At 45.2% G+C, this 12,318-nt stretch overlaps 1 protein-coding gene across 4 annotated transcripts in view; it reads right to left on the reverse strand.

The window, feature by feature from the left end:
* The window catches only part of PEX14 (peroxisomal biogenesis factor 14), a 149,376-nt gene that overhangs the window by 89,271 nt on the left and 47,787 nt on the right, over positions 1-12,318 (reverse strand). For all 4 annotated transcript variants that reach the window (XM_061382774.1, XM_061382773.1, XM_061382770.1 and 1 more), the window contains one exon: positions 9,060-9,144. In XM_061382774.1, the coding sequence (XP_061238758.1) occupies positions 9,060-9,144 (85 nt within the window). The remainder of the gene's footprint in view (positions 1-9,059; positions 9,145-12,318) is intronic.

The following is a 12,318-nucleotide window of genomic DNA, read 5'->3' on the forward strand; positions in this document are numbered from 1 at the left end:
AGCCTAGAATAATATCCTCAAGTACAGTCTCATAGAGTATTTCAGCTGGTTCAAAAGTGCTCTCAACTGTTAAATTTATCACATTGAGCCCTAACACTGGCTCCTCACTCACTGTCCACCTCACCAACCTCATTTCTCTTCTTTTTGAGGACCCAATGGGCCAATCCAGCTAACTGCACATGGGTCTCCGTATGAGCCTCCCTCACCAACAATGCCCTTCCCTGTTCTCTGACCATCTACACCCACTGCCTCCCTCAGTGCCTAGGTCAAAACTTAGTTCTGCTGACCTAAGTAACTTTGAAAAGAATGCTTTCGCTGGATTCTGTAAGACTTAAAGACAAAAAGAACTGCATATAAATACTTTTTATATGAACACTAGAGTATTGGTAAAACATTTAGGAGAAGGTGATGGCACCCCACTCCAGTACTCTTGCCTGGAAAATCCCATGGATGGAGGAGCCTGGTAGGCTACAATCCATGGGGCCGCTAAGAGTTGGACACGACTGAGCGACTTCACTTTAACTTTTCACTTTCATGCAGTGGAGAAGGCAATGGCAACCCACTCCAGTGTTCTTGCCTGGAGAATCTCAGGGACAGAGGAGCCTGGTGAACTTCTCTCTATGGGGTCGCACAGAGTCGGACATGACTGAAGCGACTTAGCAGCAGCAGCAGCAGCAATTCTGAAGCCATTTTCCAGGTATGCTGCTGCTCCTAAGTCACTTCAGTTGTGTCCAACTCTGTGCGACCCCACGGACGGCAGCCCACCAGGCTCCCCCATCCCTGGGATGAACCCCCAGGCAAGAACACTGGAATGGGTTGCCATTTCCTTCTCCAATTTCCACGTACGCAGGGCTGAACAAATAAATAAACTGAGGACTTATGAAGAACAGACCTCCTTTTGAAACTTTCCCAGGTAAATGTCTTCTAACTATCACCCAATCACTTAACCTATTGTTCACTGGCCTGTGACCGAGGCTACTATGTAGCTGCTGAGAATGTCAGGAGGAGAAGACTCGGTCACCATCCTTGAGGTGCTTACGGCCCTACTGAGCCTTCTACTCCATGTCTCCCTCGTCAGGGTCTGCTCACTTCTGCGGTACTGCTATGTTTCACGGATAGACGTTGGTACAGTTGATAAGCACTCGGCAGCCATTCCCACCTCCTAATGAGCTTCTCGTCCATAAAACAAGTATTTCATTTTTCTTTCATGAAACCCTAATGTAATAATACTCTGCATACACCAGGCCCTGAATACAGGCTGATTACCTAAGCTACAGCCCAGGACCCACATCACATCCCACAATAACAACAAAAAAAAGCTAAGCCATACAGTGGACTCTTGAACAACACAGGTCTGAAGTGTGCAAGTCTACTTACATGTTTATTTTTCTCAATAAATACTACAGTACTACATGACCCGAGGTGGGCTGGATCCATGGATGCCGAACCCTGATACAGAGGGTAGACTATGGGACTTGAGCCTCCATGGATGTTGTTAGTCCCTGTTGTTGACTGGGCCCTGGAACCAATCCCTGCTTGGATACTGAGGGATGACAGGCAGCCCCCCATATCCACACTTTCCACATCCACAGGTTCAACCAACCACGGATCAAAAGCATTTGAGGAAAAAAACTCCAGAAAACTCCAAAGTGCCAAACTTGAATTTGCCGAACACAGGCAACTATTTACACATCATTTACATTGTACTGGGTATTATAAGTAAATTGAGAGATGATTTAAATGGGAGGATACGTAGGATATATGCAAATATGATATCCTTTGGTGGAGGTTCTGGAATCAATCCCCGGGAAATACTGACAGACTGTACTTCATTTGAAAATAGATACTCACTTTCAAGTTTCTGAAGCTTTCCATTTATTTGAATGTTTATTTTGAATCAAAAATTCAATTTATGAGCCCACATCCCTTCAAAAAATGAGATTAAAAAAAAGATTCTTTTAGAAAGAAAAGTATTTTTCATGTAACCATTGACCAGAATGTCCCCTCAGAATACAAATCTGTGCCCAGTGTTCATAATAATTTGTTTGTGTTTTCTCTCTTATTAATTTCTTTCTACCTATGGTCTGCTGCTGCTGCTGCTGCTAAGTCGCTTCAGTCATGTCCGACTCTGTACGACCCCATAGACGGCAGCCTACCAGGCCCCACCGTCCCTGGGATTCTCCAGGCAAGAACACTGGAGTGGGTTGCCATTTCCTCCTCCAATGCATGAAAGTGAAAAGTGAAAGTGAAGTCGCTCAGTCATGTCCGACTCTTAGCCACCCCATGGACTGCAGCCTACCAGGCTCCTCCGTCCATGGGATTTTCCAGGCAAGAGTACTGGAGTGGGGTGCCATTGCCTTCTCCCTACCTATGGTCATGTTTATATTAAAAAACAGTTCTCTTTTCTTTAGGGGTGGGGTGACATGGTCTCCTGAAATCTTAAGAAAAATATACCATAGCCTAGGTACCATACAGAAAATGTTTAGCAGTGTCCAACAATACACAGGCAGGAATATTCCCTGATGCATTGTTTGAAACAAGAGACAGGAATCAGCCTAAATGTCCCCTAATTTGGGACTGACTCAAAAAAATGATGATAAGAGGAATACAATGGAGTACTATGCAGCCACTGACAAGAATGAGGCAAACCTGTGTGTTAAAGTGGAATGCAAGCCAAGATACAATGGCAAGCATAAGGTAAAGTGTGAAACATGCTACCACTGTATTTAAAAGGTGTTTATGTTATTAAATATTCATGTGCTTTTGTATGGATAGAACTTTGGAATGATACAGGAAGTTCCCTACATACAAACCTTTGTGAACTTTCAAAGACACGAACCTGTGTGCCAGCCCCTGGATGCCAGCTGCTGCTCTGTAAGACTGTACTTTTCAGTGTGCTGCACTGTAAAGATTAAAAATGCTTGCTTTTTCTTGTGCTTGTTTTTTATGTACATATTATTTGTGTGAAAAGTATTATAAACCTATTAAAGTATGATACAATACAGCTGATTGTGTTAGTTGGGCATCTAGGCTAACTTTGTTGGACTTAAGAACAACCTGGACTCAGGAAAGTACCCTCGGAACGGAACTCACTCACATGTAGGGGACCGACAGCACACAGAAACCGTGAATAGCAGCACTCGGAAAGAGGATGGGTGCGGGGTCAGGAGCAAGAGATGGCAGGACGACCTATTCTTCGCTAGCTATCCTTCACTGTTTGAATTCTTAAAACCATGCACATATCTTGCTTTAAAAATTTTTCTTTTATCTTTAAAACAGTACTGTATGTACATGGCGGTGTCACATTGTTTCTCCTCACAGTGTTGCTGCAGGCACACAAGTCAAGAAAGAAGGAGTCATTCTTCATTTTCAGAGAATTCTTAAAACCACTCACTAAATCTAAAAGAGCTGTCTCCCCTCCCCTTCAAGCTCCCCTGTGCAGCCGTCCTCTGACTGCAGGGAGAGGAGTAGAAACACACTTGACTCAGCTGTCCGGGGAGAGCAAGTGCTACTGGCTCCCCCTCTGAACGGGGAGGCCACAGTGACCAGCCAGCCGAGCTGCTGCAGCTCTCATCCTGAATGCTGAAAAAAATCTGCAGAGTTCCAGACAAGTGTGGATAACAAGGGCAGCAGGAAAATGGATGGGGGGAACACCAGTCAGGATGATGGATAAGCTGGTCCCGAACAGCGGGTGATGGGCATGCAGATGCAGGACTGGCAGGGAAGGAAGACTTCCGCTCACAACAGATGGATGGCGATGCTCAATCATCCCCGGGACGCAGGCGGCCGCCACACGCAGCCCGGCCTACTCTGGCTCTGGCAGTACCTCGCTCGCCCGCAGGGCAGCACGGGCTCCCCCAGAGGCTCTCTGTACTGAACCCCCATCGGGGCAGGGTAGGGCAGGGCCGGGCCGGGGCAATGAGAGCAGGCAGTGCTTGAATAAGATGCCGCTCGAGGGCAAGCTGAACCAACTCGCGGGGACTGACTGCTAATGGACTTCTTCCCTTGGCTTCCCCAAAACACCCTTTTTGGTCTCTCTCAGTAGCCCTCACTCCAGAGTAAGGCTTGCTCAGCAAGGGTGACCTGTTTGCCCAGGCTTTGAGGGGCAGGCTAGGATGTGGGATTCCAGTGTTAAAACTGGGACAGTCCTGGGCAAACCAGAACCCGTGGTCATCCTACTTACGGGCCACTGTCCTCCCTTTTTTCTCTCCCCCTTCACTGTCAGTAAGAATCTAGATGGACCCAAGCTCTAAGCTCCCAACTGAGCAGAACCCCATGCAGAGGTCCCTGTGTCCTCCAGTCACCCATGACTAGCAGAGAGCTAGGACTCAGTAAGAAAACTCATCCAACCCCAGTCTTCTCTCAGAACGGGACCATCTGTGATAGGCAAGGTTCAATTATTCCAGCAAATGCAGAAATGAGTCTACATCTTGATGCTGCAATCCGTCTGTTTAGCAAAGAATCAGAAGGGCTGGACAGCCCCTCACAGAGCTGATACTGTTCTTTCCAGCTCAGCCGCAGGAGTTTCTGAGGACGAGGAGATAGGCCCTGATCAAGCATGGGGTGGAAGCTGGCAAGCTCTTCATCCCTACCCCCTCCACGCTATCCGCTGGACCCAAGCTCTAGAAAAAAAAAAACTGTGTTATAAAAATACTCTGGCTTTACTAAGACACATTAAAGAATTAATTATAAAGTAAAGCCGAAGGAGAAAATTAATTTTAGAAACACATGAGGTTACAATTTTTTTTTTCCTGGAGATGGGGGAGGAAACAGTTATTTTCGTTTTCATCCTGGGGGCACAAGCTGGGAGCTGTCCAGTCGATAACCTGGCCATCAGAACAAGGTTTGTAATTAAAAGGTCAGTGACCTGGAAAGCCAGGGCCCCACTCCCAGAGCTACTCAGTAATGACGGAGCTATTAAATTAAGACTGTTATGAAATCAATGCTAAAAAAGCTTTCATGGTAACGAGATTCCATTCAAGGACATGCAAACTACCTCATGAAATGGACGTAAATGATAAAAAAGAAAAGTCATAAAACAGAGTTAAATTGAAATCTGTGTAAGAATTCACTCCCCCTTAAAATATTCCAGTGAGAGAAGCCCTTCACCTCTACTCCACTACCAAGGTTGAGACCAGCAGGGTTCTTCCTCAAGTTCATTTCCAGCAAGGAGGCAGTTTTGCTACTGGGGGTTCCGCTTCCAGGAACAGAAGAGAGATAAGATCTTGTTTCACCTTTTAGAATGAGGAAGCACGGTAGTAGTGTGTTTTATTTGATTCGTTCTCCTTCACCCTCCCCCCAGCCCTCTTACTAGATGAAGGAGAATATAGTCCTTGATTTATACACTTGAGAAGGACAACGGTAAGCCAAAGGGTCAGTCAGCACCACCCAGGTCCCACCAAGCAAAATCACATTGGAAAGCAGACGACGCTCATCTCTTTTCTAGAACTCTGTCTTGCAACAGATATATGAGAGAAAGCTAACAGAGAAGTCTACCTCCCCCTATCTCATCTACCCCTTTACCCGCCACGAACAGGCTCCTCTCTCTTACCCAACTTATACTCAGCCTGCCAAACGTGTTTGGAAGCAGACCCTCCTACATTTTGTAGTTGGACAGGGTGTCAGATCAACATAAGCTTATTGACGACAGCATCCAAGCCCCTAACTTTCCGGACTGATCCAACTGCTGTTTTTAAGTTACTCTAACCTCCTGGACTGTAGCCTGCTTCAAGCCCCAGATACGATGCCTGCCTGGCAAGAACTGCTTCTATATATAGACCCGTTCCTTCTATGAGGGCTTAAACTCCACACACAGTCCAATTATCTTCATGTGTGGCTGACTCCGCAATTGATGTCATCTGCAGAATCAAGTGGTTGGACGGAAAACAAAAACATTTATTCTAATACTCTGAAGGTGAACAGCTGCTTTTCTCTTGCATCCAAAGAAATTCCCGATAAAAGAAAGAAATGTTGTAAATTACACAAACTGGCAGCACAAGCTTCAAAGAAAATGATAAATGATTCTAATAACTTCATGTTTCTCATTAATGACTCCATGTTCAGACTCTGAAGCATCCAAAAGAGATCTCAAAGAAACAAAAAACAAACAAACAAAACCACAAAAGACCCTTGCAAACCCTATGCCATCAGCTCCCCCGGCCTCCCCAGCCCTGAAATCAGAGGGCACAGGTTAACCTGTCAGTTACAGAGGTGGGACCAGGGCCCTACTCAGGGCTGCAGCTTCACAATAAAACAAACTCAGCTGATGTTTTTAGAGTAACCCTCATTTTCCACTGAAGTGACATGCACTACAGGGACCTCGATTTCTATATTAAATATTAAATAATATTAAAAGAAAAACAAAATTGGATTTGCCTTTTCGGGAAAGAGATGTTTATTAAAAAAAGAGAAAGTCAAGATTATAATTCAAGACAGGGCTCCACTGCAATTCCCTGAAGTGACATTTGCTAGGAAAGCCAAGACTACAGTAGCTGTGAGCTCCCCAAACCCAGCGCTCCAACCCTGCACTGCAGCGAGTCCTGTGGGAGACAGGACTGGAGGAAGCCAGGACCTTGGTCCCTCCCCTCCAGACGCACTCCCGGCCCCCAAAGACCAGAGAGCCAACCCCCTTTCCTTCTCAACTACTGTTAGGGACAGGGCACACGCTCACTCCTTTATAAGATCCCCTCCTCCCTCAACCCATCAGAGATGGTACCAAGCTCTGTGAACGTGATCTGTGTACACCTGACCCTGAGAACGGGAAATGTGAAAAGTGAAGTTTAAATCCACAGAGGGCTCTTCTTCCCCAGATGCCCATCAAACCTTGGAATTCTCTGTCCAGAAAAGGTCCTGCCAGAACTTACTCTATTGGGATTCAACTTGGAAATAGATAATTACTGACTGAAGCAGCATTTTAGACGATAATGGAGGTGGGTGATTAAGTCCTTGGACTCCAGTTTAAGTGCGGGGTAAACTCTCTTTGGAAGAAAGGTAGGATGCCTCTCTGGTTTCCTGCGGCCTAACATTCTAAAAACTCTAAACCACAGTCAGGATCGAGAAGGAATTCCGCCCACAACAAATACTCATCTCCTCCAGGTCTTCGCTCACATGTCAACCTCCCTGAGGGACACCTGCTAATCACCCCAGTGAGAAGCACAATCCATTCCCACACGGCACCAGCTCCTTCCAGCCCACCACCCAGGCACTCCTCTCCATGGAACTTGCCATCTGATAAACCACGTTTTGTCTCTTCTTTTGCTGTCTGCCTTCCCCTGGTAGAACTCAAGCTCTGAGAGGGCAGGGGTTTTGTCTGTTCTATTCTCAGCACAGGGCAAACACTCTGAGCTAAATTAATTAAATGATGGTCGTTGGTTTTTAAAGGAGCAACAAATGATAGTTGTATAGGACAGTTTTCTACAGTAATTATTAGCCGACCAAGTCAAAAGAAGTATTATTTGGCCCAGACTTTCTCTCTCTCTCTCTTTTCTCTCCCTCTCCCAGTCAGGGATTTATTAAAATTAAACAGATTAGATGGAGCTCCTGATACTCAAACTGCTCAGCAAAGCCTGCAGTGGGGAAGTGCCGAGCAAACACCAGAGACATTTGTCTCTAAATTGCTCTAAATACCTGCTGCAAATGAAATTCTAGCCCAGCTGCGTTTGAGAGAAAATGAGGAATAACTGGTCATTGTCAGTGGAGGAGAAGATCAGGCAGTTATAATATTGCACAATATACTGGGCAAAGGATCTCTTGGCAACTATGGATTTTGTCTCAGGTTACCCCGGGTAATAAGCACAGCTTTTAGGCTCAGCTTTCCCCAGCTTCAATGCTTTGATGAGAGAGCTGAAACCCCTGAGCTTTTATGATTAATTACTCCCCATAGGTACACATATTTCAAGGAAAAACTCTTTTACAGCATGATGGCTGTGGAGTGGAAGGGCCAACCAGTGCACTCCAAATTTTAATAATCTCCTACTGTTGGGGGTGGGGGGAACCAGGATGCCACCAGGAAGTGCCCCTCATCAGCTCAATCACAGACAGGGATCGGCCCTGAGGCTGCCTCTAAACAGCTGCCTGTGAATGAAACACTTGGGCTGATCACGCCCTAACCCTGCGAGCACAGCCCTGGGACCCGGTTTTACATGGTCCGAAGCATCACTTCAGTGGGATACCACGGAGCAGACCTAGGAAGCACCACCAAGCCATGCCCTCTTCCGTTTCAGCCACTAATGATTTAAGCTAAAAACCCAGAATTTTGAGACCAACATTCCAGTTCCTTAGAGAGTCTTGTTTGGGCTGAGAAGGGGCAGGGAGAGCAGAGATAACTCACTTCCCCTTATACACAGTGTTTAAGGGCCTTTAAACAACTTCCTAGCTTTCCAGAAAATTAGACATGCAAAGAATGAAAAGAATGCAAAGTATCTAATTTCTTTGATAGGGTTTTTTTAAAATATATATTTCACAAAAAAAGAAACATATCTTAAATTTCAATAAAACCAAAAGAGATTCTGTCTGCTTCAGACAATATTGAATTTGTCAAGATCCATTTAATCCCTGCTTACAGAAATACCATAAAACTAGTAATTTACCACTTCAATCTGTAAATCAGACTGACCCCAGGCTTGACCTTAACCTGACCTTGTTTAGTCATCTCATTTCCTTCGTCCTTCATTCATCTCTTTCTTCCTCATTCTTTACTGACTGACTTCATAACCTAAGGCCAGTCTTTCTGCAGCCACGGCCATGATCAGAAGAACAGAACACAGGGCAGGAGTCCTCCCCAGTCTTCTCCCTGGGCCTCTTCTGCTGCTGAACACAGCTGATGCCAGGCTGCCCTGGGCCAACTTGTTGGCCTTACATCTAGAGCTCAATTACCTGAATCTTCACATCTCTGCTCTACTGTAAGAAAAGAAGCATGCATTCCCACTGGGGGCCTCCCTCACCCCCACTCCCACACCAGTGGGGCAGTTGCAGGAGATCTTCATCAGTACAGCAGCTGCTGTCCGCCCGTCCCAGCCCCTCTCTGTAGGCCACTGGGCACGGCCACGGGGAACCTGTACCTTTCTTCTTAAGGAACGCTCTCCTGGTTGCAAGTGGGCTCTGGCGGACCCGAGAATTCTGTAGAAACTTCACTGCTGTGGCAATCTGGTAGGGGAGATAAAACAAAGAAGAGGAGGAAACGTCAACAGTCTACATTTCAAAATTAAGAATCCTACACGTTTACCCCAGGCCCATAGAAATAAGCGCAATACTGGGGTCAAACTAACCGGTTATTTCTCACATGTAAAATCTGCTTAAATAAAAGACTCGGTTGGTTCCCTACCATGACTGGGTTCCTATATCTGGTTCTATCAAATCTAATCCCCTCAGCCCAGCTTTTAAGACCCCCAATAATCATTTCCTGTTCTCCCTGTTCAAGCTGATTCTTCACACTCCTCAGCAGGGAGCCCTCTCTGGCCACACTTACCCATGTCGCTCCATTTGTGTCCATGCTACGCCCTTTTTTCTAGAAGGCCTTCCCTTCCAGCCTCTACCAGTGTAAACACTGCACACGCAGCAGCAGCCCAGGCTTGCTATAGGCTGTTCTAACTCTTCGAAGTCTTCCCTGAATAAGCAAGCCATCTCTGATCTCCTCATTCTCTTCAAATCTTTGGTGCAGCTGGTGAGTGTCATATAGCTGAAGACACGAGTCTACTGTCTTCTAATGTTCAGGCTGCCTCCCCAGCCACACTGTTAGCATCTGAAGGGAAGAGACCAGGCTGCCTCTACAGAACCAGGCAAAGCAGTGAGCATCCACTGGCTGGGAAGACTTAGGTAAGTCACAGCCACTCACACTTGTCTCTCTTATGCAATGGAGCCAAATTCTAAAGAGCCTTCAAAGCACAAAGTTTAGGGTTTCATGGCTAAAAGCTGACAGACTAAAACATTATCTACCTACCTCTGGAAATAATATTATTTAAAGAAATCTACGCATCTACAAATGAGCCAAGCAGGGGGTGGAAGGAAAACTATGGATGGTATTAACCTTCAAATTACTTAGTGCACACAAAGCGTGTGCCTGCACACCACCTGTCTGCTCTCCACCCCTGACACTAGTCTGATGGGTGGGAAATGCCAACCTGCCCCCATAGGAAAGGGGCCACTGTAAATGACTGGCATTATTGATCTCATCAGAACCAAAAGAATCACTTAGTTTCCAGGTACAGGTAAAGTCAACAGACCCTGAAGTTTGCTCATAAGTTGTTGAAAGAAAAAATTTCTAAGGGGCCAAATGTAAGGAAGTTTTCTAAGATTTTTCAAACTAAGGCAGCAACTGAACAGAGATTCAAACAGAAAGTACTGTGACTACAAATGGAATACAAGCTACAAATATCTTCTTCATATCTTATATGAACTTCATCATGGGACCAGATACACCTCTTTGGTAACAAAAGATATGAGGATAAATCAGAAAGGAAAAAAAAAAATTCAGGGCAAACCCCTGATGTATTTCCCCTGTGATCCCTCCACAGGAGGCTTGCATCAGACACTCTCCCCCAAGGATGAAGTCAGGTATCCCCAACTCCCAAATTTGGACCTGTCAGCGATAAGACACAGGAGCATTCCTTAAGGATAATTAGAATCTGTCCAACACTGTGAACACTTTAACTACCATCATGAACTGCAGTGATAACCAATCGGTCCTGGATGAAAGAGAAATCGATGCTTAGGATTCTAGAACCCCAAAACTACATACTCCCTCCCAAGCCCCTCAGGTTGCATCCAAATAGAGAAAAATCTGACAAACATCATTAAAATGGCTGCATTCTTATGAAGAGATGGGACAGGGGAAGAAAGAAGAGAGAAAAGGGAAACAGAATGGAGTGAAGGAGAGAGACGAGGAGGAGGAGGGGGTGATGGATGAGCAGAGGAGATGGAACAGAAAAGAAGGCAAAAAGAAAAGGAAAGCAGCTAAGAGCCAGGAGGAAGTGGAGAAGGAGAAAAACAGGAAGAGAGGCTGGCCTTGGACTAGGTGGACAGTTGCACCATCCCAGGCCCCATGGGCTCAAGGCCCATCTGCCCAGATCAGGTGTCTTAGGGTTAATTGTTCTTCACCTGGAGAAAAAAAACACACCTTCAACATACAAGTCAAGAACACTATTTGTATATGTTGTAGGCTCCACACACCCTGGGATGGATCCCAGGTATCAGAGGAACTGTGGGCAGGCAGGTCTTAAGCCAGAGATGCCAATGGCACAGCTCCTGACGTTCACCGGTAGAAGCATAAACCTTTCCTTCATCCTTCCAAAATTTTCCATGACAGAGAAAGATAACAGAATCCCACCACTAAAACGCACAGGTTTCACCTTGCTTTTTTAATACAGTCCTTGGTATATGCATTTCTGGTCAGAGAGCAAAGTTCTGATGGGTTTAATGGTGCACTCAATGCAGTGCTTGGCGCATTCCATCAATTTTTTTTTAAAAAATTGCATCTCTTATTTCTTTAAATACATTAATCAGCCTGGTGTAGGCAAAACGGATCCATCGGACAATGCAATAAACATGAATTATCATCTATCCAACACGCATAATGGCTTAAAAATACATAATAGCAGGTGTAGTTTAAATGATTAGTTATTACACCTGTGGTGGGTCTGATTCAATTGGGGAAAATCATCTTTAATAGGTTAAAAGGTTTAGATCACCATGCTTTCCTTAAAGTGGCTGCAGAGAGGGAATGATGGAGTGCTCTGTCATTAGTAATTCATTTAAGAAAAACGTGGGGGATACAGCAAAGAACAGCATAAACGGGAGAATCCAATTTAAACATCAGGTAAAGTAGAAAACACCTTTTAAAAAAGCAAGATAAATGAATTTGGAAGGGAGGTGAAATTGACATATTTATTTTAACGGGAATTTGACAAAGTCCCGGCACACTTCAAACTTGCAAAAAATATGAACAATTTCTTTTAAAGTTCCCATTCACTAATTTCGAGCCATATAAAATAATACTGCCAAACACCTACATAAAGTATATCTGGGGCTTGTTTATGTCCCTCTTGATCTTTGTAGGAAAATGCAGGCGACAGGCAAATCGCATATTTAACAGCACCGGTATCACTACACCAGATGCAAAATATAAAGCATCCGAACTAACAGCTTCAACATAATGGGCTTTAGAAGAAAGATACCCAGATAAGCAGCTCCATCCATGTAAGCTGGACATACAGGAATGCCTCTCCTTTCACTAGCTATTTCTCCAGCTACTCTTCACTCTTCTCCTCTCTCCTCATAAGGACCTGGCACTTCAACAAGGTGGGGAAGAGCCCGTCCAACACA

Source organism: Bos javanicus, chromosome 16 (genome assembly GCF_032452875.1).
Source record: "Bos javanicus breed banteng chromosome 16, ARS-OSU_banteng_1.0, whole genome shotgun sequence".
Classification (NCBI taxonomy): domain Eukaryota; kingdom Metazoa; phylum Chordata; class Mammalia; order Artiodactyla; family Bovidae; genus Bos; species Bos javanicus.